General features: G+C 43.9%; 1 protein-coding gene across 2 annotated transcripts in view; it reads right to left on the reverse strand.

Moving 5' to 3' along the window:
• NIPAL2 (NIPA like domain containing 2) overlaps window positions 1–23348 on the reverse strand; it is a 153756-nt gene that overhangs the window by 1694 nt on the left and 128714 nt on the right. For both annotated transcript variants that reach the window (XM_030217162.1, XM_030217154.1), the window contains 2 exons: window positions 23197–23260; window positions 3979–4073 (listed from right to left, as the gene is read on the reverse strand). In XM_030217162.1, the coding sequence (XP_030073022.1) occupies window positions 3979–4073; window positions 23197–23260 (159 nt within the window). The remainder of the gene's footprint in view (window positions 1–3978; window positions 4074–23196; window positions 23261–23348) is intronic.

Here is a 23348-nt window from a genome sequence, read left to right on the forward strand (position 1 = left end):
ACAGACTGCCTGCATGCATAACAGCAGTTTAAGAATAAGCTAAAAACAACAAACTATGACACTCCTCCTGCCCGTCCGGAACACAAGCTGTCACATTCATGACCTCAAAAGCCCTTTTAGGAGCTATGAATTCTCCCTTAAATTACAGGTCAGGAACCCTGGGGTACAGCTGGACTCAGCACTTACACTGATCCCCCAAATCCAAGCAACCTTCAGGATCTGGCGCTATTACCTGCAACAACTACTCTGTCTCTACTGCCCCAATGCTCAGAAGTAAATGCAGGCGCTAGAGGCCATTAACGCCGAAATAGCACCCACATTAATGAGCGCAGAATGCTCAGACGCTCTGGCGTGGGAAACAATGAGCGTGCAAGAGGTTAGCCCAAATATCATGCTAATGTAGTCAAACACATGTTAATGAGGTCATTTCCTATTCCCTCACAATGCTCAGAGAACAGCACATAAAACAAAGCTGCCTTACCACTGTAAAAATAAAGCCAGCTCAGAGCAGATGTTAGGGTGTATGAAGAGAGGATTTCTCTAAAATCTGCCAGTTTTTATACAGTTTGGATGCTGAAGCAAGCCTGCGTAAGCTCCTAAGCACCAGTAGTAAGAAACAAATGTGAACGAGTCTGAGCAAACCTTAAAGTGAAAACACAGATTGGCACCCGTTTTCTGCATTTAAACATAAGTCTTCCAATTAAAAAAAAAATTGGAAAAGCTTATATTCGAAGGCGCAGAAAACAGACACTAATGTGTGCTTCACATTCGGGGTTTTGTTTTTGCTTTAACAGTGTGCATATAATTTGCACACCATTTCCTTTCAGCACTAGTGAGCTAATTTTCTGTGCTGTTCTGGTGGTATTTTTTTCTGTGCTGTTGGCTTACCACAGCAGGTCTGAGCATCGGGATGTACATATAGTTTGAGAAGGCTAGTCTTGTCACAGTGATTCACACCATGACAAACATTACTGTAATGCACTCTTCATTGGTGTGAATATAGAGGGTTTGTACCAGCCCCAGTTGATTCAAAATGCATGACCCGTAGAAGGATGTAGTAAATGAAGTTCACATCACACCATTTTTGCAAAACCTTCACTTGATACTAGTACAATACAGAGCTAAATTTAAAAACTCTGTCTTTGATCTTCAAGGTCATTAAAGGAAATGGACCAGAGTATTTCAAGAACAGGATCTCCCTCTACACATTTCCAAGGTCACTAAGGTCCTCCCAAGGAGTATCCTAATTATGCTCCCTCATATGATGTGGTACAAAAACTAGGGGACACTCGAGGAAGTTACAGGGACATACTTTTAAAACAAATAGGAGGAAATATTTTTTCACTCAACGAATAGTTAAGCTCTGGAACTCTGCCGGAGGATGTGGTAACAGTAGTTAGCTTATCTGCATTTTAAAAAAAGGTTTGGACAAATTCCTGGAGGAAAAGTCCATAATCTGCTATTGAGCCAGACATGGGGAAGCAACTGCTATACCCGGGATTGGTAGCATGGAATGTTGCTGCTAATTGGGTTTCTGCCAGGTACTTGTGACCTGGCTTGGCCACTGGAAAGCAGGATACCGGGCTACATGGAACAGGCCAATTCATATGAGCATAACTATCAAAGTTAGGAGCATAAATCCTTTGAACATTTGGCCCATTCTGTTTAACTTTGTACTACATAAAGGTTGTGTGAACTTCAGTTCATCTACTGAACAGGGTATCTAAACCTTTGCTTACAACTGTATACCAACACCAGCGGAAAGGAGAGGTGAGCACACATCATTTGAGGTTACCTAGAAACAACTCACATTTTTTTTGCAAACCGTTTGAAAAGCAATTATAAATCGGTCTTAATAAAAAGCGTTTTATTAGGCATGAGAAACAGCTGCTTCTGTTTCAGAGATGTGAATTCATTAATATCATATTCACTTTGTCAAGATGTGAAGGGCAATTCTATAACAGTGCGTGTGCAGTTGCACACACAAGTAGCATCTTAATTGGCACCATCAACTGGATTCTATATAGCACACCAAGAGATCCACACCGAAATCCAGGTGTATTCTAATAACAACGCGCATAACTAAATTGGCTTAACTAGCCAATCAGCGTATTTGACAGCACTTAACAAGCAATAATAAGCACTAATTGGCAATCTAGGTGTGGCTTATAGAATATGTTTAGGCAGAAATGTGTACTGTGCAGATTTTTTTTGGCGTCATAAATAGAATCTGGCCCTATGCACGCAAGTGTGCTAAGCACCACTGGGGGTTCTATAGTGCATAACTGCAAGGGTACATGCATGTGTGGGACATGGGCATGTCTCTTACTTACTTACACACGCACCTTGTAGCATAAGTTGTGCACACTGCATGACACCCTTAGGCACAAGAAGTTACAACAGCCATAGACCTGACATTAGTGGGCATGTCTAAATGTAGGCACATCAATGCTGATTTACGCTAATATTCTGTAATAGAATCTAGTGCCACAATGCCTTTATAGCAGTGGCGTAGCTACGTGGGGCCAATGGGGCCTGGGCCCCAGTAGATTTGGCCCTGGACGCCCCTGCCGACGCCCCTCTCAACCCCCCTCCCGCCACCAGCCCTCCCCCGCCACTGCTGTCACTTACCTTTGCTGGCGGGGGACCCCAACCCCCGCCAGCCGAGGTCCTCTTCTTCTGGCACAAGGCTTCGTTCTGTTTCTGTGAGTCCTACCTCGACGTCAGACTCACAGAAACAGAACAAAGCCTTGCATTGCTGGCTGATCTGCAAGGCTTAGTTCTGTTTCTGTGAGTATGACGTCCTTATGTCAGACTCAAACAGAATGAAGCCTTGTGCCGGAAGAAGAGGACCTCGGCTGGTGGGGGTTGGGGTCCCCTGCCAGCAAAAGTAGGTGACAGCGGCAGCGGGGGAGGGTTGGCGGCGGTAGGGTCGTCGGCGGGAGGGGAGGTCGAGAGGGTCGGCGGCGGGAGGAGGAGTCAAAGCTGGTGGTGTCAGCGGCAGGGGGCTAAAATGTGCCCCCTCACCTCGGGCTCTGGTGCCTCCCTCCCGCCGAAGTCTGGCTACACCCCTGCTTTATAGAATTGTCATTCTGCACATGGCATCAAGCCGCCCGATAATCAAAACCATGCCAGCACCTGGCCAGTAAAATGGTATTTAGACAGCTATCCAACGGTATTCAGAGAGAGAGAGACACCCGACTGTCTCTCACTGAATATTGCTTAGTGGATAGCTGGCTATATCGCATGATATAACTGACTATCCACCGATTTTCAGCGCATTGCCAGCTAAGTTTGGCGGCCAAATTTGGCTGCGTCAATAGCTGGAATGTATTTGAATATCTGCTTGGCTGGATAAATTTGAATCGGCCAAAAATAAACTGGATATTCCATGCTGGTCACTGGAAACGGCCCGGCACTGAATATCCGGTCTCAGTGGTGACCATGGAAGGCAGCCCAGCTACTTCCCGTGGCCTGAACATCGACCCTAAGATGCCTAACTTGAGGTACCAACTTAGAGAACTGTCTCCTTAGTGTGCACTAAATAAATTTAACACACATTAACCTATGAATTAAGGGCCCAGTTTACTAAGCAGTGCTAAGGGCACATTAGTGTTTTTAGCGTGCGCTGATTAGCATGCGCTAAATGCTAAAGTCACCCATAGATGATTCTAATGTTTAGCGCGTGCTAAAAATGCTAGCACACTTTAGTAAACAGGGCCCTAAGTTAAATAGCGCATGTTAAAAAAAATTCTGTGCTAAAAATATTTTATCAAAATGAGTGTGTGAAATGAACTGAAAAAGTCAAGAAACAGAGAAAAAACTGAAATAAATTGAAAGCAAACTGAAAATGTTTATCCTATACACATTGCTAGCTCCAGTCATTCCTTCTCCCTTCTGTTACATCACATATCCAGTCTATAGTGAACAACTGGGAGGCATCCATCAAAACTCCATCACTTTACAGCACATACGCACCAGGAACTTGGCCAAAGTTAATGTAGGACAGTTGTAAATCTTGCTGTTCACGGTTTCTTGTTATTAAAAACACTCCAAGGAATGACAAAAGAGATCTGTAGAAATACATTTTTATTGCATGGTTAGAAATACCTCATAGAAAAAAAAATCTCGCAGAAAAATAAAATATCCTGTCACAAACAAGCAAAAGCAGAATAAACACAGATTTACTACCAGCTGAGCCCTGAAGGGGTAGGGGGTTAGGGGGTCTGCAATGGAGGAGAAAAGGGACAAATACATTTAGGGGTCAATATTCAGCTGATGGTGCTCAACGGTTTCCTGACCACGACCGGCGTTATGGCTGGAAATTCAATGCCGGACTATGTCCAGGCTTCGGCACTCAATTTCTGGGTTTACAGAGTCAGCTACATAAAGGTGGTTAAGGGGCCCTTTTACTAAGCCACAGTAGGCCTATCGCAGGCCTACTGCATAGTAAAAGAGCACTACCATGGGACACAATGAGGCGTCCCGCGGCAGTTTGGGCAGAAGCGCGTGCTATTCCTGTGGTAAAAAAGTATTTTAAATTTTTTGCCACGGGAGGCGTGTTTGCGGGTGGAGAGTAGGCGTGCCTGTGTTAATCGGGTAGCGTGGGCACATTGCCACGTGCTACCCAATTAGCACAGGAGTAGCGCAAGAGCCCTTACCGCCTTCTAAATAGGTGGCGGTAAGGGCTCCAAGCAGTAATATGGAAGCAAACAAAAGAGCAGATCACTAGGTGGTATTAATAAGACTTTATTGGAGAAATAATCGCCCGACACAGACTGTGTTTCGCCCACAAGGGCTGCGTCAGGGGCTTTCAGTTGCAGTAATATCAAATAAAGCAAAAGCATATAAACAGGTCAGCTTCTTCCCAAGCAATATTGCGCTCATATGATCAAAAAGCATTGAAAGTCTGACCTTTTTTTCCCCGTTACATTTGTACCCTGCGCTTTCCCACTCATGGCAGGTTCAATGCGGCTTACATGGGGCAATGGAGGGTTAAGTGACTTGCCTTTGACATCTGTACTAATATAAAGGAAGTAATTGCTCACTTCCGGTTTTTTACTATAGAAGATCTTTTTGATCATATGATGTCCTGATTTTGAGCGCAATATTGCTTGGGAAGAAGCTGACCTGCTGTTTATATGCTTTTGCTTTATTTAATATTACAGCAACTGAAAGCCCCTGACGCAGCCCTTGTGGGCGAAACACAGTCTATGTCGGGCGATTATTTCTCCAATAAAGTCTTATTAATACCACCTAGTGATCTGCTCTTTTGTTTGCTTCCACGTTGAATTTTGCGGATCATCTGCCTTCTTGTTTTCTTGGACCCTCCAAGCAGTAATGGCCACGTGCTAATGCAGAAATAAGTGAATGGCCATTAAAAAAAAAACCAACCACAGCCATTCTTCTGCCGTGCTAGAAAGTGGCAAGAGTGCAAGAGAAACTCACGTACTAACTGCAGCGCCAGCCACTTTGTAGTGCACCATAGTAAAAGGACCCCTAAGTGCAATATTCAGCACATAACCAGCTATGGGGAAACACATAAAGATAGGACTGACTATTATGCGGCCTCTATTTATGCAGTGAGCTTGGCTGGTTAAATGCAGAACATCGGCACTTAAAAAGGCCAAGTGCTGACTCTGCCCTAGAACACCCCCAAAATACTGGCTTTGCTTTAAGCGTTAACCAGTCCTTTTCAGTAATGCTAACCGGTTAAGTGCCACTGAAAAAGACCAGGTAGCTCTGAACAGGAGTCGTTTCTGGCCGGTTAAATCACTTTTATTTTCGAAAGAGAAAAACGACTAAAAAGTGGCATAAAGCAACATTTGGCCGTTTTTCCTCACTAAAAAGTCTTAATCTGTATTTTCAAAACCCATTTTCCAGATTTTTTTTAAATGCAGTTCATCTGCAGTGCATCTAAATCTCAAGGGTGCATGTAAAGGGCGGGATTTAAGTGTTCCTAAGACCTGGACATTTTTCAGCCATAATGAAACAAAATGAAAACATCCAGGATTAAAATTAAGATGTTTTGAACTAGACCTGTTTTAATAACTACAAAGCCACAAAAAAGTGCCCTAAATGACCAGATGACCACTGGAGAAATAAAGGAATGACCCCCCTTACTCCCCCAGTGGTCACTGACCCCCTTCCACCCCCCTCCCAAATAAACTGTACATAGCAGCCTCTATGACAGCCTCAAATGTTATAGCCAGTTCTATTAGACCAATGCTGCTCTATGACACTTTTTAGACCTTTTTCTCTTTTGAAAATAAGACCCAAAGTGTCACTTATATGTGTGTACAGTAGGATTTTGGTAGGTTTTGGAGGGCTCACACTTTCCACCACACGTGTAACTGTTAGAGTGAATTACGGACCTGGGTCCCCTTCTCCACAGTGCACTGCACTGACCACTAGGCTACTCCAGAGCAGCAGTGAGATGTGTACTTGGGAGCTTTTAGGTGAAGACCACTGCAGTGCCCCCCTAGGGTGACCCACTGCTCTGCTGGGATGTCTGTGTGGCCAATATATAAGAATGATGGCTCCCCCTGTTTCAAAAATGGCTATATTTGCTTTTCAGATTCTGGATATTTTGAGCAAAATGTCCAAACTTGGACTTAGATGTCATATTGAAAATGCCCCTCCACGAATATCAACCCCTTAGGATCAGCCACACAACCAATCCCAGGCTGGCTCTGTGCTCAGCATTTTCTCAGAACTCCTTTCCTAATTCTGCTGGTACATTTTTAATAAAACAAATGAGAGCAATGTATATTATTCCTACCCCTTTAGTCTCCTACTCATATGCAAATTTCAATTTTCCAGTGAATAGGAAGTCCTGTGGCTAGAGAAGGAATGTATGGGATTCTGTAGAGCCAGCAATAAATTATCTCCTGCTTCGTAAGAGTGAATTACTTCATTCTGTTACAATAAGACAAGACCCTTCTTCCTCCCTGCAAATATTGTTAACTTGAGTTGAAATTTTCAGATCATGATTGTTAGATCTCAAGGATGTGCACAGCCAAAAAAATTGGTTCATTTTAGTTTTTTTCAAATTTTTCAGATTTTTTTGGTTCAATTCACATATTCATTTCAATAGAAATGTTTAAATGTGCACTATATAGCATTTTAACATGTTAATTGACTTCACGTGCATTAGGTCTTAGGTAAGTGCATATTAAATCAATGTATCATGTACTACATTTTTTAAAGGTGCACTAATGAACCAAATACATATTAATAAATGCACATCCCTATAAGATCTCAGGAAAAACGAGGACAATAATCAATCTGCTACTATTAGTGAAGGTAATTGGTTCTCTAGGGTTCTGGAGTGTGATATATTGAACTGTGCCCCCTTACTAAAGAAGGCCATTTCTTGGAGATTGCTGTAATTTGACTAGTCAGAATGTGGAGGTTCCCCGTGTTTTGAAACCTAAGAACATGTGAGACAGGCCAATGGTTCACCTAGCCCACCATCCAGTCTCTAAAAGTTGCCCAGTCTTGGTCACTTGGAAGAACATAGCAGATCCTAATAGGAAAGTCCATTCCATACAGTGGTGTGCTGGAGCCGGCTCGCACGAGCCCCTTGATAAATTTTAATGATTTTTGCGAGCCGGTTGTTAGAGTCAGGCAGCAAGCACACAAGCATCTGTTTTTTTTTTCTCCTCCTCTCTCCCTCCTCCCCAAGCCCCCATCCTCCCATAGGCTCCCAGTATACCTGGTCATGTCATCCCTTAGGATCATCATCCCCCCCTCACCACTGCCTGACCAACCCGGAGCCTTTTCTCTGCTAGATCCCACCCACAGCAAGTTGCATCAGCGGGGCTGTACATTCACTTGGCAGAGACAGGCTGGGGGTGGATCAGGTAGCGTCTGGTGTTACAGCTGCTGGAACAAGTAATGTTTGAACAATGGCCAGAGGGAATGGAAGCTGAGAGAGAGGTAGGCAGAGGAGCAGCAGGAGGGAGATGATGCTGGGTTTGAATGAGGACAGCATGAAGTTGAAAAAAAAAGTTGAAGCTATTTAAGTTAGTCTGTTTCCCCTTCTCAAGCAAACTTATGAGCTGCTGCATCTAGGTTGTCATTCTTTATTGTTGGTAGCATTTTAATTCAATCTCTCTTATATTTTCAAACATGCCAGCTTTGGCAGCATACAGATGTACACAGAGGTCAGAGGAAGTATAGTAATGGAATAACTTTTCATAGATAGAGTAGTAATTTGTTATCAATCATATTCAGTGTGTCATTTAGAGGGGCTGGTTATAGGGACACCCTAGCATGTATTATATTTGTGCAGAGATCTTTTTTCTCCTGGTAAAGGGCCATTAAAACAGATGTCATTATAAGGATCAGGTGCTCAGCATTCAGAGTTTCTATCTATCTATCTATCTATCTATCTATCTATCTATCTATCTATCTATCTATCTATCTATCTATCTATCTATCTATCTATCTATCTATTTATTTATTTATTTATTTATGACATTTAACCCTGCAGAGATTTTTTTTCTCCTGGTAATGGGCTTCTAAAACAGACATCATGTTAAAGGAATCAGGTTCTCAATGTTCAGAGTTTCTATTTATTTACTTATTTATGGCATTTTATCCCACATTAAATTTGAATTAGATTGGAACCTGGAAGCATTTAAAAATTAAAAAAAATTCCCAGAGAGAGTAACGCATGACCCCTCCACCCAGCTCTCTCCCTGGGTATAGCCAGCTGTGCAATTTGGGGGGGGGGCGCAGAGGTGGACCGGGGAGAGAGCCTGTTGTTAAAAATTTACCAGCACACCACTGATCCCATACCCCATATCTCTCGCTCCCAGAAGTACGAAATGGAGACAAGATAGTCATAACTGTTTATGGACCTGTCCTCCAGAAATTTGGCCAAACCCTCAGCTATACTACTACGTTTTAACCACATCCTCTGGCAACAAATTCCATAGTTTAATTGTTCATTGACTGAAAAAATAGTTTAAACATTTTATTTATTTATTTGTTGCATTTGTACCCCACATTTCCCCACCTATTTGCAGGCTCAATGTGGCTTACATAGTACCGTCAGAGGCGTTTGCCCAGTCGATGGATAACAAATACAAAGTTGTATAGTGATCGTATGAGGTATAAGTGGAGGGTCGGAAAGGATGAAGATTGCGTGTTGTCCTGTTCGATCATAGTCATGCTGTGTTGGTAGGTGAAGAGGGTTACGTGGGGTCGTTGGGGTAGGTCTTTTTGAAGAGGTTGGTTTTTAGTGATTTCCTGAAGTTCAAGTGGTCGTGGATTGTTTTCACAGCTTTTGGGAGCCCATTCCATAGTTGTGCGCTTATGTAGGAGAAGCCGGCTGCGTAAGTTGTTTTGTATTTCAGTCCTTTGCAATTTGGGTAGTGTAGGTTTAGGTAGGATCTTGATGATCTGACTTTGTTTCTTATTGGTAAGTCTATGAGGTCTGTCATGTATTCTGGGACTATGCCATATATGATTTTGTGGACTAAGGTGCAGATTTTGGAGATGATCTGTTCTTTGATTGGGAGCCAATGCAACTTTTCTCGGAGGGGTTTGGCACATTCGAAGCGTGTTGTGCTGAATATCAGCCTGGCTGCTGTATTTCGGGTGTATTTATGTTTAAATGTGTTTATTAAAAGACAAAATAGTACAGTTTGTAGGGCTATAGTCAAAGTACATTTCAAGAATATTAACTACAAAACATACAATTAATAGCCTCCAACAGTTTCGCCAGTTTTCTCTTTACTTTGAATCTCCCCTTTCCCCCCATCTTCCCTCCCCCCCTCCCTCCCGTCCCTCCCGTCTCTAAAGAGCAATTATGGATACGGAGGCAAAGAATCACTATCTAGCTTAGCCTCTTATGGAGCTATCACACACAAAACTTATGTTTGATTTACAAAACCTGCCAGTGCTGCCAAATCAGGCCATGTCGGTTAGCTTCCAGAGGTCATTTCCTTTTAAAATTCTTAATCTCTAGGGCTTCGAGGATTCTAGACAAGTACCTCATTAATTTGTATTTTTTCTCTTACATCATTTCCCTCTGTTACCACGCCATGGAAAACACCTCCATTCAACCTTTAAGAATTCAAAATCCTACTTCTAGCCACCTCTGTTAATGAGTCCCAAAAAGGGGCCCATGTTTGGCAGAAAGACTCTCCTCTGGGTGAGGCCAGGTCGCCCACCGCTCTTCGTTCCAAAGAGCACAAAAAAATCATTCTCGCTCGCCATTGAGACAGGGTTGGTGAGTCTGGCGTTATCCATAATTGCAAGATAACCTTCTTACCCAGTAAAACCGTTTTTTTAAGAAACGGGCGCAACCCTATAGGTGGTCTTTGTACCAAGTGAAATTTATGGAATAGTAGCTGAGGCTTTTTCCGCCATGTAACCCTCCACATTTCCGACACATGACAACACACTTGCGTCCAAAATCTGGCTATTCGGGGACAAGCCCAGAACATGTGACCCAGCCCCGCTGGAGAGTGACCACACTTCTTACATCTATCTTCCTGACCTACATGCGCCCTCCATGCTCTATGTGGAGAAAAAAACATTCGAGACAGGAATTTATAGGCCGTTTCTTGCAGCGCCACGCTTTCAGAGATTTTGGGTAAATCCAAAAAGCATGCCTTCAAGTGATCAGATTTAACGTTCACTGGTAGTTCTTTATTCCATTGCATTGCCAATTGTTCGTAATCAATCTCACCTAATTGCTCACGTAGTTCCGAATGGTAATATTTTAAAGGGACTGACCCTTGAGCATCCAAAGCTAAAAGAGACATCAGTCGGCTCCATATTTGGGGACTCAAATGTGCAGGTGGAATAGATCGTAAATAATGTCTTAGTTGGAAGGAGGCAAAAAAATCTTTTCTAAGTACACCAAATTCTCTGTCTAATTCTTCAGTAGTTTTTAAAATACCCTCTTCTGAGTATAAGTGATGTATATAGCTAATCCCCCGTGTTTCCCACTCTAGGAAAAGTTTAGTCGAGCTCCCCGGGGGGAAGTGGTTGTTGCCTCTTATCGGCAATAGTGGAGTGCAAGTTGTAGAAAAAACAAATTTACGGCCCAGCCAACGCCAGGTTTGTCTTAATGGAGACACCACTGATGTGAAATACCGGGGTGTGTTTACTGCCCCTGGCGTAGCATGTAGCCATGCACTAAAATGTCGGGGGGAGAACACCATGGTCTCTATACTAGTACACGAAAAGAAACTAGTGCCACGAAACCAATCAGAGAGGTGGCGCATATTACTTGCCACAGAGAATAACTTTAGATTTAAGAGTCCCAATCCCCCCTTAGGTCTAGAGAGATATAATTTAGCAACTGGTAACCTTGGTCTCTTCCCCTGCCATAAATATTTGGTCATTACCCTCGTCAACGTCTGATCATCCTTATGTTTAAGGAACAAAGGAAGCACTTGCAATACATAAACCCATTTTGGGACCAGAATCATGTTATAGAGGGCTATCCGCCCCATCAAGGATAGGGGTAAAGTCGTCCATGCTTGCAAAGTCTGTCTAGTTTTCAGTTTAAGGGGTTCTATGTTTTGGCTATAAAGGGTGGTCAGATCGGCTGTCAGCCATATGCCAAGATATTTCAATTTATCCTCTGCCCATGTTAATGGAAATGCCCCCTCCCAGGTCGAACGTATCCGTGTCTGGACTGGCAGAGCCATAGACTTACTCCTATTCAGGGCAAGGCCCGAGTAGAAGCCAAACTCCTCCAGAATACCAAATAAATACAGGAGAGAGGATTGGGGTTTTGTTATAGTTACTAATATATCATCTGCAAAAGCTAAAGTTTTGAGCTCTCGCGAGTGTAATTTAATCCCCCGCACATCTGGGTCCCTTTGGATAGTGCATAACAATGGTTCAAGGTATAACAAAAATAAGAGTGGTGAGAGGGGGCAACCCTGTCTCGTGCCACATGCTATTGTAAAGGGGTTTGATTTCATACCATTAATCAATAATGACGCTTTTGGATTAGTGTATAGCGTTACAATAGCATTAAATATCCACCCTCGGATACCAATATAATCAAGGACAGAAAAAAGGTAATCCCATCTCACCTTGTCAAAAGCCTTTCCGGCATCTAAGCTAACTAGCAGCAACGGTTCGTTCTTGGTAAGGCTCTGTGCAATGGCTAAACAGGCCTTCCTGACATTGTGACAAGGGTGTCTACCCCGCACAAACCCCACTTGACCCTCTCCCACTAATTTTGGTATTAGAGGGGATAAGCGTTCCGAGATGATCTTCGCTAAAATCTTTAAATCAACATTTATAAGAGATATAGGTCTATATGAACCTGGATTTTCTGGTGGTTTGCCCTCTTTTGGAATTAGAGTTATCAAGGCTTCATTAGACTCTCGCCTAAATCCCCCACATTCAATGGATTCCTCAAAAAAATCAAGAAGCGGGCCACCCACTTGTGGAAAAAGCAATTGATAGTACTCAGCACCAAATCCATCCGGACCCGGAGCTGACCCACGTTTTAATGATTTCACTACTCTTTGCAGCTCCTTGGCCCTGATAGGCATATTTAATTGTTCTAGCACTTCAGGGTTCAGACGTGGCATTCCAGAGTCTGCCAAGTAATCTGTTATGGACGGACCGAGTGGCGCCTCCGGGGCTTTGTATAGGTTTGCATAATATTGTTCCAATAATCTGACTACTTCCTCTGAGTTGTTTATTTGTCTACCCTCTGCATCTCGAAGTGTTGGTATAAACCTATTTCCCCCCCAGGTCTTATTCAGGCGGGCCAACAATTTCCCAGATTTATTACCATGTTTGTGGAAAGAGAAAGATCTATAAAAAAATTGTTTCTTTGTTCTCTCATGGATCATTGTATTAAGGGCTGCCAGAGAGGCCAGCATAACCTCCCTGGACTCTTTCGTGGGGCGTGCTATGTGTGCCCGTTTCGCTGCTTGATACGCTACTTCCAATTGTTTCACTCCCTTTGCCAATCTCTTTGAACGAGCACACATATAAGCGATTATATCCCCACGAATCACTGCTTTGGAGGTCTCCCAGAACAATCTAGCTTCCCCCGCATGGCCCCCATTCGTGTCAAGGAAATAAGACCATCTTTGTTTCAAGTAATCCTGGAAGTCTGCGTCCTCTGCCAGATATCCAGGAAACCTCCAAACTTGGTGACGTAAACTAGTTGCTCCCACTTCCAGTTCAATCCAAATCATTGCATGATCTGAGATTTCCATTACTCCTATCTCTGCACGTGGTACTTGAGGAAACAAGACTGAGGATATTAATATATAGTCTATTCTCGACCATGAGCTATGTGCTCTGGATAAATGCGTATAGTCTTTAGATGTAGGGTGGGTTAACCTCCATGGGTCTATAAGATCTAAAGCGGTACTCAAATACCCCAATCCTTTACCCCTCCCAAACATTGGGCTTGTTTGCGGTCCAGAGCGGTCTTGGAGCCCATCCATGACTTGATTAAAGTCTCCTGCCACTATCCATGGGCTATGACCATATTGGATTCCTAGCCGAACCAGGTGTTGGAAAAAGGAATGGTCATATACATTTGGGCCATAAACATTAAGTAGGAAAACTTCTTGTCCCATTATGTTTAGCTGTAAAAGTATATATCTGCCCTCCCTATCTTTACAAATTAACTTTGATGTGCATTGCATATTTTTATGAATTAAAATTGCCACCCCTCCTTTTTTGCTGCCCGAAGATGCAAAATAACATTCTCCCACCCAACGTTGTCTAAGCTTTTGGTGCTCAACGTCCGTTAATTTAGTTTCCTGAAGGCATGCTATTCCAGCTTTGTGGCGCTGCAACGCTGTCAAAATCTTTGTGCGTTTTATTGGGGAGGAGATACCCGATACATTCCATGAAATCAATCGGGGGGTTGGTGGCCTAGCCATCCTTTAAATAACTTGGTAACATAAATTAGACAACTTCCATATTCTTAGAGCTCCCGGGTGCCCAGCCCCCACCCAGCAGCCTAGTTTGTGTAACAGAGGTGGCCTACAGTCTTTTCCCAGTAACTTCCCATTCCTATCCGCCTCAGCATTGCAGCAGGTTTCACCCAAGCTTTGCACTTTTCCAGGTCCTTGCTGTAAAGATAACATTTGCTCCAATCGACAGGACTCCATAATCCAACATAAACAGTGTCTAGTTTTGTGCTTCTCCCTTCCCCCCTCCCCCCCCCCACCATGCAAATCTAATCTCAATTCTACCCTGCTCTCCCATGACTTCCCTACCCTCCCCCCTTAGACCTACCCTCTTCCCTACTCTATTCCCCATTTAGTCGCACCTGGGCCTACGTCACCAGACGCAACCCAAATTAGCCGCGTCCGGTGAGGGGTCAATAGGTGCCAACAAAGCCTCGTTCTCCATCATTTTTAAATATCAACAAATTTCTGAACTTCCCTCCACCCTCTCCAAACCCCCAAACAACCGGGTTATACATCTCTCATAAAGCTTAGAGCACTTGCGAGCCAAATGACTCTAGTTCACTTATCATCGTTCCAGTCTTAGAATTGGCTCTCCAGCATCTGGGTGCCGCCAGTTTTACATCTTGCATCCATTCTTCTGCACAACTGGGCCACTCGAACCCACAAACCAAGTGATCAACAAAATTCCAAACAGCCAACCTGGCAATCTCGATAATTGTAATCCAACAGGTGTTTTAATCACCTCCAGCCTTTCATGATGATCTCTCAGTAAAGCTGTTTTAATCAGTCTGCTGGCCCTGCTACCTGCTTATTCAGCCATTCCACGGCTACTTCTGGTTTATTAAAGGCTTTCCAGACTCCATTATCCATGATTTTTAAAGTCGCTGGGTATTGTAACATAAATCTGTGTTTCTTCTCCACCAGACTCGTGCAAACTGTCGAAAACGCCCGCCGCTGCATTGACAAGGCCGCGGAGTAATCCTGGAAAACACGGATGACTGCGCCATCATACTTAGTGGAGTCTCTGCATCCTTTATATGCCCGCAAAACGGCTGCTTTTTGTGAATAGTCGTGAAACTTTGCTATGATCACCCTCGGGCGCTGTTCTCTTGCTGGTCTAGGTCCCACACGGTGGGCCCGCTCAAGACGTATTTGCCTCCCCTCTCCTGCTTCGGGAAAGTTCGCTTGCAACCAAGTTTCAAGAGTAGTTTTCAAATTGGCTTCTGATAAGGATTCCGCAAAGCCCACAAAGCGGAGGTTGTCTCGTCTTGATCTATTCTCCAAGTCCTCGATTCTCTCTGTATAATCTTGTATCAGGCGGGACAATCGTTCTAGTTCACCCGAACTTTCTTGGTGCCCCTCCTCCACCTCTGCCACCCGGGCTTCCAGCTCGCCCGTGCGCCGCGAGAGTTCCGAGGTCACCGTCGTTATGCCTGCTATTTGTGTCGATAACTGATCAAATTGTGGGGCTAATGCCCGCACAACTGCCTCCGTAAGCTCCGGTATGAGCGTCTCACCATTCTGGCTGGAAGGAAAATGTGCCGGCGAAACCGGCGCCATGTTGGATTCGACAACTTTTGTTTTGTCTTCCTTTTTCTTTCCACTTTTCGCCGTTTGAGCCATCAGAGATCTCGTAATATACTTGTCCATATATTAAGAAAGCTGTTTTGCGCAGTTGGGGAGATTTTCAAGGGCGGGGATCGCCAGTTAAGTTGCTTTTTGAACGAGGCTTTGAGCAGCTAGAGTAGAGCACGTCTTCTGCCGCTCACTGCATCACGTGACCCCGCATTTCGGGTGTATTTAAATCTGCTACTAGTTCACTTCATGGACTAACCACTAGGCCTGGTACGTATTGTTCCTAGCGTGAATAACCATTCTCTAGTAACATGTTCTACACTACTCAGGATATTGTATCTCTGTCATATCCCCTCTGTTGCCTCTTTTCCATGTCGCAAATGAAAGCCATCCCTTCTTCATTGTCATTTTTGTTGCCCTTCTCTGCACTTTTTCTAATACAGCTACACACAGCCACATTAACTGTCCATGGGGCCCTGGCAAATGTTTGGATGGGCAATTCCCAGTCTAAGATCACCCCCCCATCACCCGAGTCCAGCAGCACAGATTAGCTTACTTCTTAGGAATGAAACATGACAAAAAAGGCACAAACTATTAGTCCATACCCATCGGAAAAAGGAAGTGATGTCAGAAAAGGCAGAACCAACAGCTCTGCAGATTGACAGTGGCTGTTTTCCAATAAAGACGTTTTGATATCCTCCTTGGCTCTACCTCCCTGTTTTGTTGCTCACATTCATGTGAGGTATGGTCCTCCTTTTCACTTGTCTTGTTCCGCTCGTTGGAGGTTTCTGCATTTTTATGTCAATTTTTATCCCTGGGATGCAACTGCACTAGAGGAGGGGAAGGGAGGGAAGGAAAATGCTGAACTGGAGAGGGCCCTGTGCTCAAGGATGCTTTTGCTTATGGGCCCCCTGTTAAGCTGGGAATGGAGCAGTTCCCCCTTTGTCCCTAGGTAAAAGCGGCTCTGCTGCTACAGACCAGAACTGCATACAGTACTTAATATAGAGGCATCATTATATTCCTTTCTGAATAATTCCTAACATTCTGTTTGCTTTTTTTGGTTCATTCTCACACACTGAGTTGATGATTTCAATATGTTTTCGTCAAGGACTCAAGATCCTTTTGCTGGAAACTTCTAATATGAAACTCAGCACTGTGCACCTACAGTATCATCAGGAGCTTTTCCCTACATGTAGCACTTTGAACTTGTCTAAATTAAATTTTATCAGTTTTATTTAGATAACCTGTCTCTCGGTCTTGAAAGCTCTTCTTGTGTAATTTGGTCATGTTAAAACTACTTTCAATAACTTTGTGCCATCTGCAAATTTTTAATCATGTTTATAATGTACTATGATATGAAAAGTTTAATAAGTGTTAATGGAAATTCAATCACTCACTGCTCCCCTTTCCAAATCATTAACTGATGCCTTAAATAGAACTGAACACTCCTCTGTTTATCATGCAGCTTTGGTAACTGGCTAAAAGACAGAAAACAGAGAGTAGGAATAAATAGTTTTCCCAATAGAGAAAGGTAAGGGTAATACATATGATATACTGTCTTTCTGTGTTACAACCAAACTGGTTTACATATATTATATACAGGTACTTTCTCTGTCCCTAGTGGGCTCATAATCTAAGTATTGTGCCTGGGGCAACTGATGGGTTATGTGATTTGCCCAGCGTCACAAGGAGCTATAGTAATAATCAAATCCAGTTCCTCTGGTTCTCAGCCCACTGCACGAACCATTAGGCTACTCCTCCACTCAATCATTTTGGGCACTTTCTTTACTTGTGTGCCTTGGTTCTCTTTCTTATAATTGATGGAGTTTCTTTCTTTTTGAGTAGATTGCACACTGCTCTGATGTGCTTGTTCATAAGAGGCAGTATATCAAGTCTGGTATTAAACATGATATAATACTGATATTTCATGAAGCGTTTTTTTGTGTCATGGCCATGCAAGCTGTGCCAGTCTCATTTTTCTTATATGCAGCCAGCCAGCAAGCCTGAAAGCTACTGAAGCAGTGCAATTCAGATTTTTCTGTCCCCGAGGCAATGAAGGGTTAAAGTGACATGCCCAAGATCACAAGGAGCTACAGTGGGATTTGAACCAGGTTCTTCTGGTTCTTAACGTGCTGATCCAAGGCTCCAAGCACTAGGCTACTCATCCACTCTAATCTGATTCTTTTTCCTCCCACCCTGAAACTTAGAGCTCCAGAGGCACTATTACCCCAAGGTAGAATACAAAGGAACTGAATCAGCCTGTATGCATACATTCACAAGTTCTGCCTCCTGCACAGAAACCTAGAGGTCCCTAGCCAAACTATGTACATGCTGCAGCATACATGTGTACAGGACCATGGGATGATTCTGTCCTTCTGCATACTGCCAGAGCTCTGAAGCTGGGGTAGGAAAAGAATTGGTGCCCTGCCTAAAGGGTAGAATCAAACTATTTTGGATGCTCACTGGGTGAGGGAAGGAAGATATGAAATTGGAGGTCTTCCTGGGATAGGGGTAGGGTTGTAAAAACTGGAGGTATGTTTGGAGGGTTGCTGGTGGTCAAAAGCAACATGATATCTGCACTGGTGCTCCTAGGCTATCAAGGTGTACAGGCACATATGTTGCGTCATGAATGGAACTGCACGAGAGGGAGAAATGCTAAATCTGAAGTGCTTCAAAAGATTGGGTGAGCATAAATCATGCATAATCAATAATAAGGGGCATGATACGAGATTGAAGGGGGGCAGACTCAAGAAAAATGTCAGAAAGTATTTTTTCACAGAGAGACTGGTGGATGCTTAGAATGCTCTCCCACGGGAGGTGGTGGAGAGGAAAACGGTAATGGAATTAAAACATGCGTGGGATAAACATAAAGGAATCCTGTTCCGAGGGAATGGATCCTCAGAAGCTTAGCTGAGATTAGGTGGCAGAGCCGGTGGTGGGAGGCGGGGCTGGTGGTTGGGAGGCGAGGATATTGCTGGGCAGACCTCTGTCCCAGAGCCGGTGGTTGGGAGGCAGGGATAGTGCTGGGCAGACTTATACGGTCTGTGCCCTGAAAATGACAGAAACAAATCAAGGTAAGGTATACACAAAAAGTAGTACATAAGAGTTTATCTTGTTGGGAAGACTGGATGGACCATGCAGGCCTTTTTCTGCCGTCATCTACTATGTACTACGTAATAAGCTAGGAGCGCCACTGGTAGCCCACTGCACAGAGTTCAACCATTCTTTTGAGTCTTTCAAAGGGTGGATAATTGATAGTGTCTCTGCAGCTAAGCGGGGGGGGGGGGGGGGCGGGGGAACGTAACAAAGTTCTACTGCAGTGTGAGCAGCGCTGGATTCATAGATTGGACACTTTTCAGCTCATTTTCGAAAAAGAAGGGCACCCATCTTTCGACACAAACAGGGAGACGGGCGTCCTTCTCTCAGGGGCGCCCAAATCGGCATAATCGAAAGTCGATTTTGGGCGTCCGCAACTGCTTTCCGTCACTGGGATGACCAAAGTTCCCGGGGGCATGTCCGAAGGGTAGCGAAGGCGGGACAGGGGCGTGCTTAAGAGATGGGCGCCCTCGGCCGATAATGGAAAAAAGAAGGGCGTCCCTGGCGAGAATTTGGTCCACTTTATTTGGTCCCTTTTTTTTAGGTCCAAGTCCCAAAAAAGTGCCCAAACTGACCAGATGACCATCGGAGGGAATAGGGGATCACCTCCCCTGACTCCCCCAGTGGTCACTAACCCCCTCCCACCCTCAAAAAAACAACTTTAAAAACTTTTTTTTCCAGCCTCAAATGTCATACTCAGGTCCATCGCAGCAGTATACAGATCCCTGGAGCAGTTTTAGTGGGTGCAGTGGACTTCAGGCAGGCAGACCCAGGCCCATCCCCCCACTGTACCCACATGCAGGTGCACCCTTTCACCCATAAGGGCTATGGTAATGGTGTAGAGTTGTGGGGAGTGGGTTTTGTAGGGCTCAGCACCCAAGGTAAGGGAGCTATGCACCTGGGAGCTTTTTTTTTTTTAAAATTTTTAGAAGTGCCCTCTAGGGTGCCCAGTTGGTGTCCTGGCACATCAGGGGGACCAGTGCACTACAAATGCTAGCCCCTCCCACGACCAAATGCCTTGGATTTGGCCAGGTTTGAGATGGCCTCGGTTTCCATTATCAGCGAAAACTGATGCCGGCCATCTCAAACTTGGCCATCTCTGACATTTGGCCGGCCCCAACCGTATTATCGAAATGAAAGATGGATGCCCATCTCGTTTGATAATATGGTCGGCCATGCCCCTTCACGGCGCCGTCCTCGGAGATGGGCACCCTTAGAGATGGGCGCCCCCGGTCGAAAATGCCCCTCCATGGAACCCAGAGGACTAAATTCCCGGATTCATTGGACTGCTTTTTTCACATAAAGGATGACATGTGATCACAGTATTTTTGAAAGTGGCCACAGTGTTTTTTGGGAGTGGTCACAGAGTTTTTTTGAAAGTGACCAGTGTTTTGAAAGCCATCATATTCTTTAGAAAGTGACCATAGTGGTGAGACGGGACTGGATCGATATACGGTCCCAGGATTAAACTCTATTGACTGCCAGCATAGTTTGAAGCACACCCGGATTGAGATCGTTTGCATTTGGATTGATTTGGATTTTCTTTGAGTTTTCTTTGTTTTTTACTTTGATCCTGAGTTTGAGTTTTGACAATGAAAGCTTGGATGTTTTATGTCGTATGACGTCATGATGCCACGCTCCGCTCCTTCATGAATGTTAGGGCGTTTAAAAGCAGAGGCGCCATTTTGCCCACCGGCTTCGTGTTAAGTTATATCTGCGCTCCCTGGGTACAGGAGGATTCTTTTTGCACCGGACCAATGTGTTCGAGTTTCAGAGTGCTAATTGTGTTTTTTGTTGTTTCAGCTCTCAAAGTCAGATGGTGAGGACTCTTGAGAAAGCAGTAGCGAAACGGGTCCGTCGGGACCTCACTCTTGCAGAGTATTCACGGAGCAACGAAGCACAGACACAACATTAAAGATAAGTGGTTTTGGATAATTATACCACATCGATTGATAAAATAAATGAGAGGTTTTTTCACTGTGAGCCAACTGTGTTTTTTCGGTTATAGGTAACCAAGTTGGGGCCGCAGTAGTATGAGGTTTTTCCTCTCATTAAAAGTATAAGCACTGACACGCAGTGGTTGCGAGTGTGCATGTGAGATTCACTGAGTGTATAGTCATTAATGTAGTACAGAACATCTAAAAAGCAGAAAGTGGATTGTTCAGTCTGATAAAAAGTTCCTTCAAATCAGGCCAGATTACAATATTACTGATGTCTTCTGACTGGATCTGCAAGCTATGATCAAGGGAATCTCTGGAACACTTGACTTCTATATAGCAATGAGTACTTTATCATCATTACTGTCATTATCATCTGTCTAATTCATCACTTGCATTTTCATCTTTATCTTCATTACAGTCATCTTACTGTCCAATTACAAAGAAGGCTTTCACAAATTTGGAATCATTGTCTCTTCTTCTTCTAAAAATTTTTCATCTAATGGCAAGCTCTGTTTGAATATCTTCGGGAACTGATGCAAGAACATCAAATATGTGGGAACCCTTCAGTCCTAAGGACAGAGAAGCAGACTTCCTCCCTAAAGACTCGTATCAATCCAGTGGACAGTTACCCCAATGTAAAATTTCCCATGGGATGACTAGCAGTCTGTTAGTAGAGACATATGTCTGTTCACCAAGAATTGCTACCAGCTTCAGCTATATCTCCACTTTAAAGTGACCCTGTTTGGCTGGAGGCCATTAACCAGTTCAAACTCCACTGTTTCTATAAGTTATATTCTCAGAACAGCAAAATTTAATATGAGACGATCCACTGCTTGCGTGACAAGGTTTGGAATAGGAAAATCCTGTTTCCAGTTTTGCTGTTTCATTTGGTTTACTGAGGAACTGTCATTTACATCTCCCTTCCATTTTTACTGCAAGCATCAGATGTAACTGAGTAAAAGTAGTAAAAATTGGCAAAATTATTACTTCAGTAAAAGTAGCAAATGTTATCCTGTTCTTCTTTACAAGTAAAAGTGACAAAACATTTACTTAAGTAGAGTAACTATTTATATTTAGGGCTAGGTTTACTAAGCGGTGCTATGGGCACGTTAGTGTTTTTAATATGCGTAAATGGCGTACGCACGTTAAACGCTAACACGCCCATAGAAATGTATAAGCACATTAGCGTTTAACCTGCCTTAAATTTAAATGCTAACACACCTTAGCAAACATACCCCTTACTTAGTTACTATACAAGACAGTTGAACACACCTTAAAAACAGATTGTACCATTATTATTTCTGAATTACAATGAATACTAACCTTAGGATTCCTAATAGTGTTGCATGCCTTCAAATTTAAGTTTTCCCTTCTGGAGAAGAGTGTCAAATTCCCCGAGTTGAGCAGTGAAGTTCCCTGCTCTCTCACAGAGCTTAGAAAACTTTTCCACTCCCAGGACCCTGTCAGGATGACTCAGGCCCTGATGCACAAAATTTAGCAGGGCAGCAACATGTGATTTAGACAGGTTCAAGCCAGTTTATTGAGGACGGTATTCTGCAAGACATGCACATAGGGGTTCTGCGAGCTCTCTCGTTTGCAGTAGTAGCCAACGAGAATCAATGTATGATTTTTTATGTAAAACTATGAAAATGAACTTATTACTATTCAAATGTCTATTCTGACTGATGCACAGCTGTTTCCAACCAATGCAGAGAAAGGACTGCTTACCTTGCCCGAGGGAATTTTAACAGGAGGTCAAGAGCTGTCGGTAGTGGATTGGATCTCTAAAGTTGTCCCTGGAGCCATTGACTGCGAGAGCTGTGTGAGGGGCTGGGGAATGGGGTAGGGCGGAAGATCGGGCCTGCTTATGACCCACGCAGGAACTTGGAGCACCCCCACAGGCATCAACAAAGACTCCTGATTCTGCAGGGGAAACCTTCCACAGCCAGCAGAGCAATCTGTGAGATCTCTGGCAGGAACTCGGAGTAGTTGTGCAGGCTGGCAGTGTTGGACGCCCTGTTGTCTGTTTTCTCCCACCCACCACCTTCAACCCTAGCTTGCTGTCCATTGAAGGCAGAATGATCCGGGATAGCCCTAGCACAAACTACAAGATCTGCAGCCCTGCTTTGTCCTCAATCCTGCTGCCGACCATGTCCTGTTGTTTAGAAAAAAGCTACACACAGCTTTCATACATGAACAATAAACCCATGTATGAAAGTCATGTGTGGCAGTGGCTTTGCTGTCCTGCTCTGGTACACTGTAGAATTTACCACTTCCTTACCATCCTAACATGTGTCTATCAATGCCCCACCCCTTTGGGCTTCTTGATGACATAACCACTTCTGTTCTGCTCTGGGCATGCGCAGGGCAGCCATGCTTAGTGATTGGCTGTCCTGCGCATACGCTGGCTTGTTCCTTACTGAGCTACTTGCTGTTTTTGCGAGCAGCTCATTTGCATGCAAATTGTTTTTAGCATCGCTCACTATTTCCACCTCAGCAATTTTTACCGAGGTGGAAATAGCAAGCAGTTCTTTCCGAGGACTTTTGTGCATCAGCCCCTGAGTCCTACCTCTCCAAAATGTTGTCAAGCCACCGAGGCTTTACAAGACTGGTTTTCCTCTTTCATGTACAAGTTTTACTGCTTTGGTTGACATACTTACCCAAAAAGAAACATGAGCACATTCAGAAAAGATAAACCATGGAACTCGTCGTAAAATGCAATCCCTAGTACATGAAACACACAAAGATTACTTCAGAATTGTAAGCACATTTTAGTCATTTGGTCAATAATCCCAACCAGTCATACACAGCT

The sequence above is a fragment of the Microcaecilia unicolor genome, chromosome 1 (genome assembly GCF_901765095.1).
Source record: "Microcaecilia unicolor chromosome 1, aMicUni1.1, whole genome shotgun sequence".
In the NCBI taxonomy this organism is placed as follows: domain Eukaryota; kingdom Metazoa; phylum Chordata; class Amphibia; order Gymnophiona; family Siphonopidae; genus Microcaecilia; species Microcaecilia unicolor.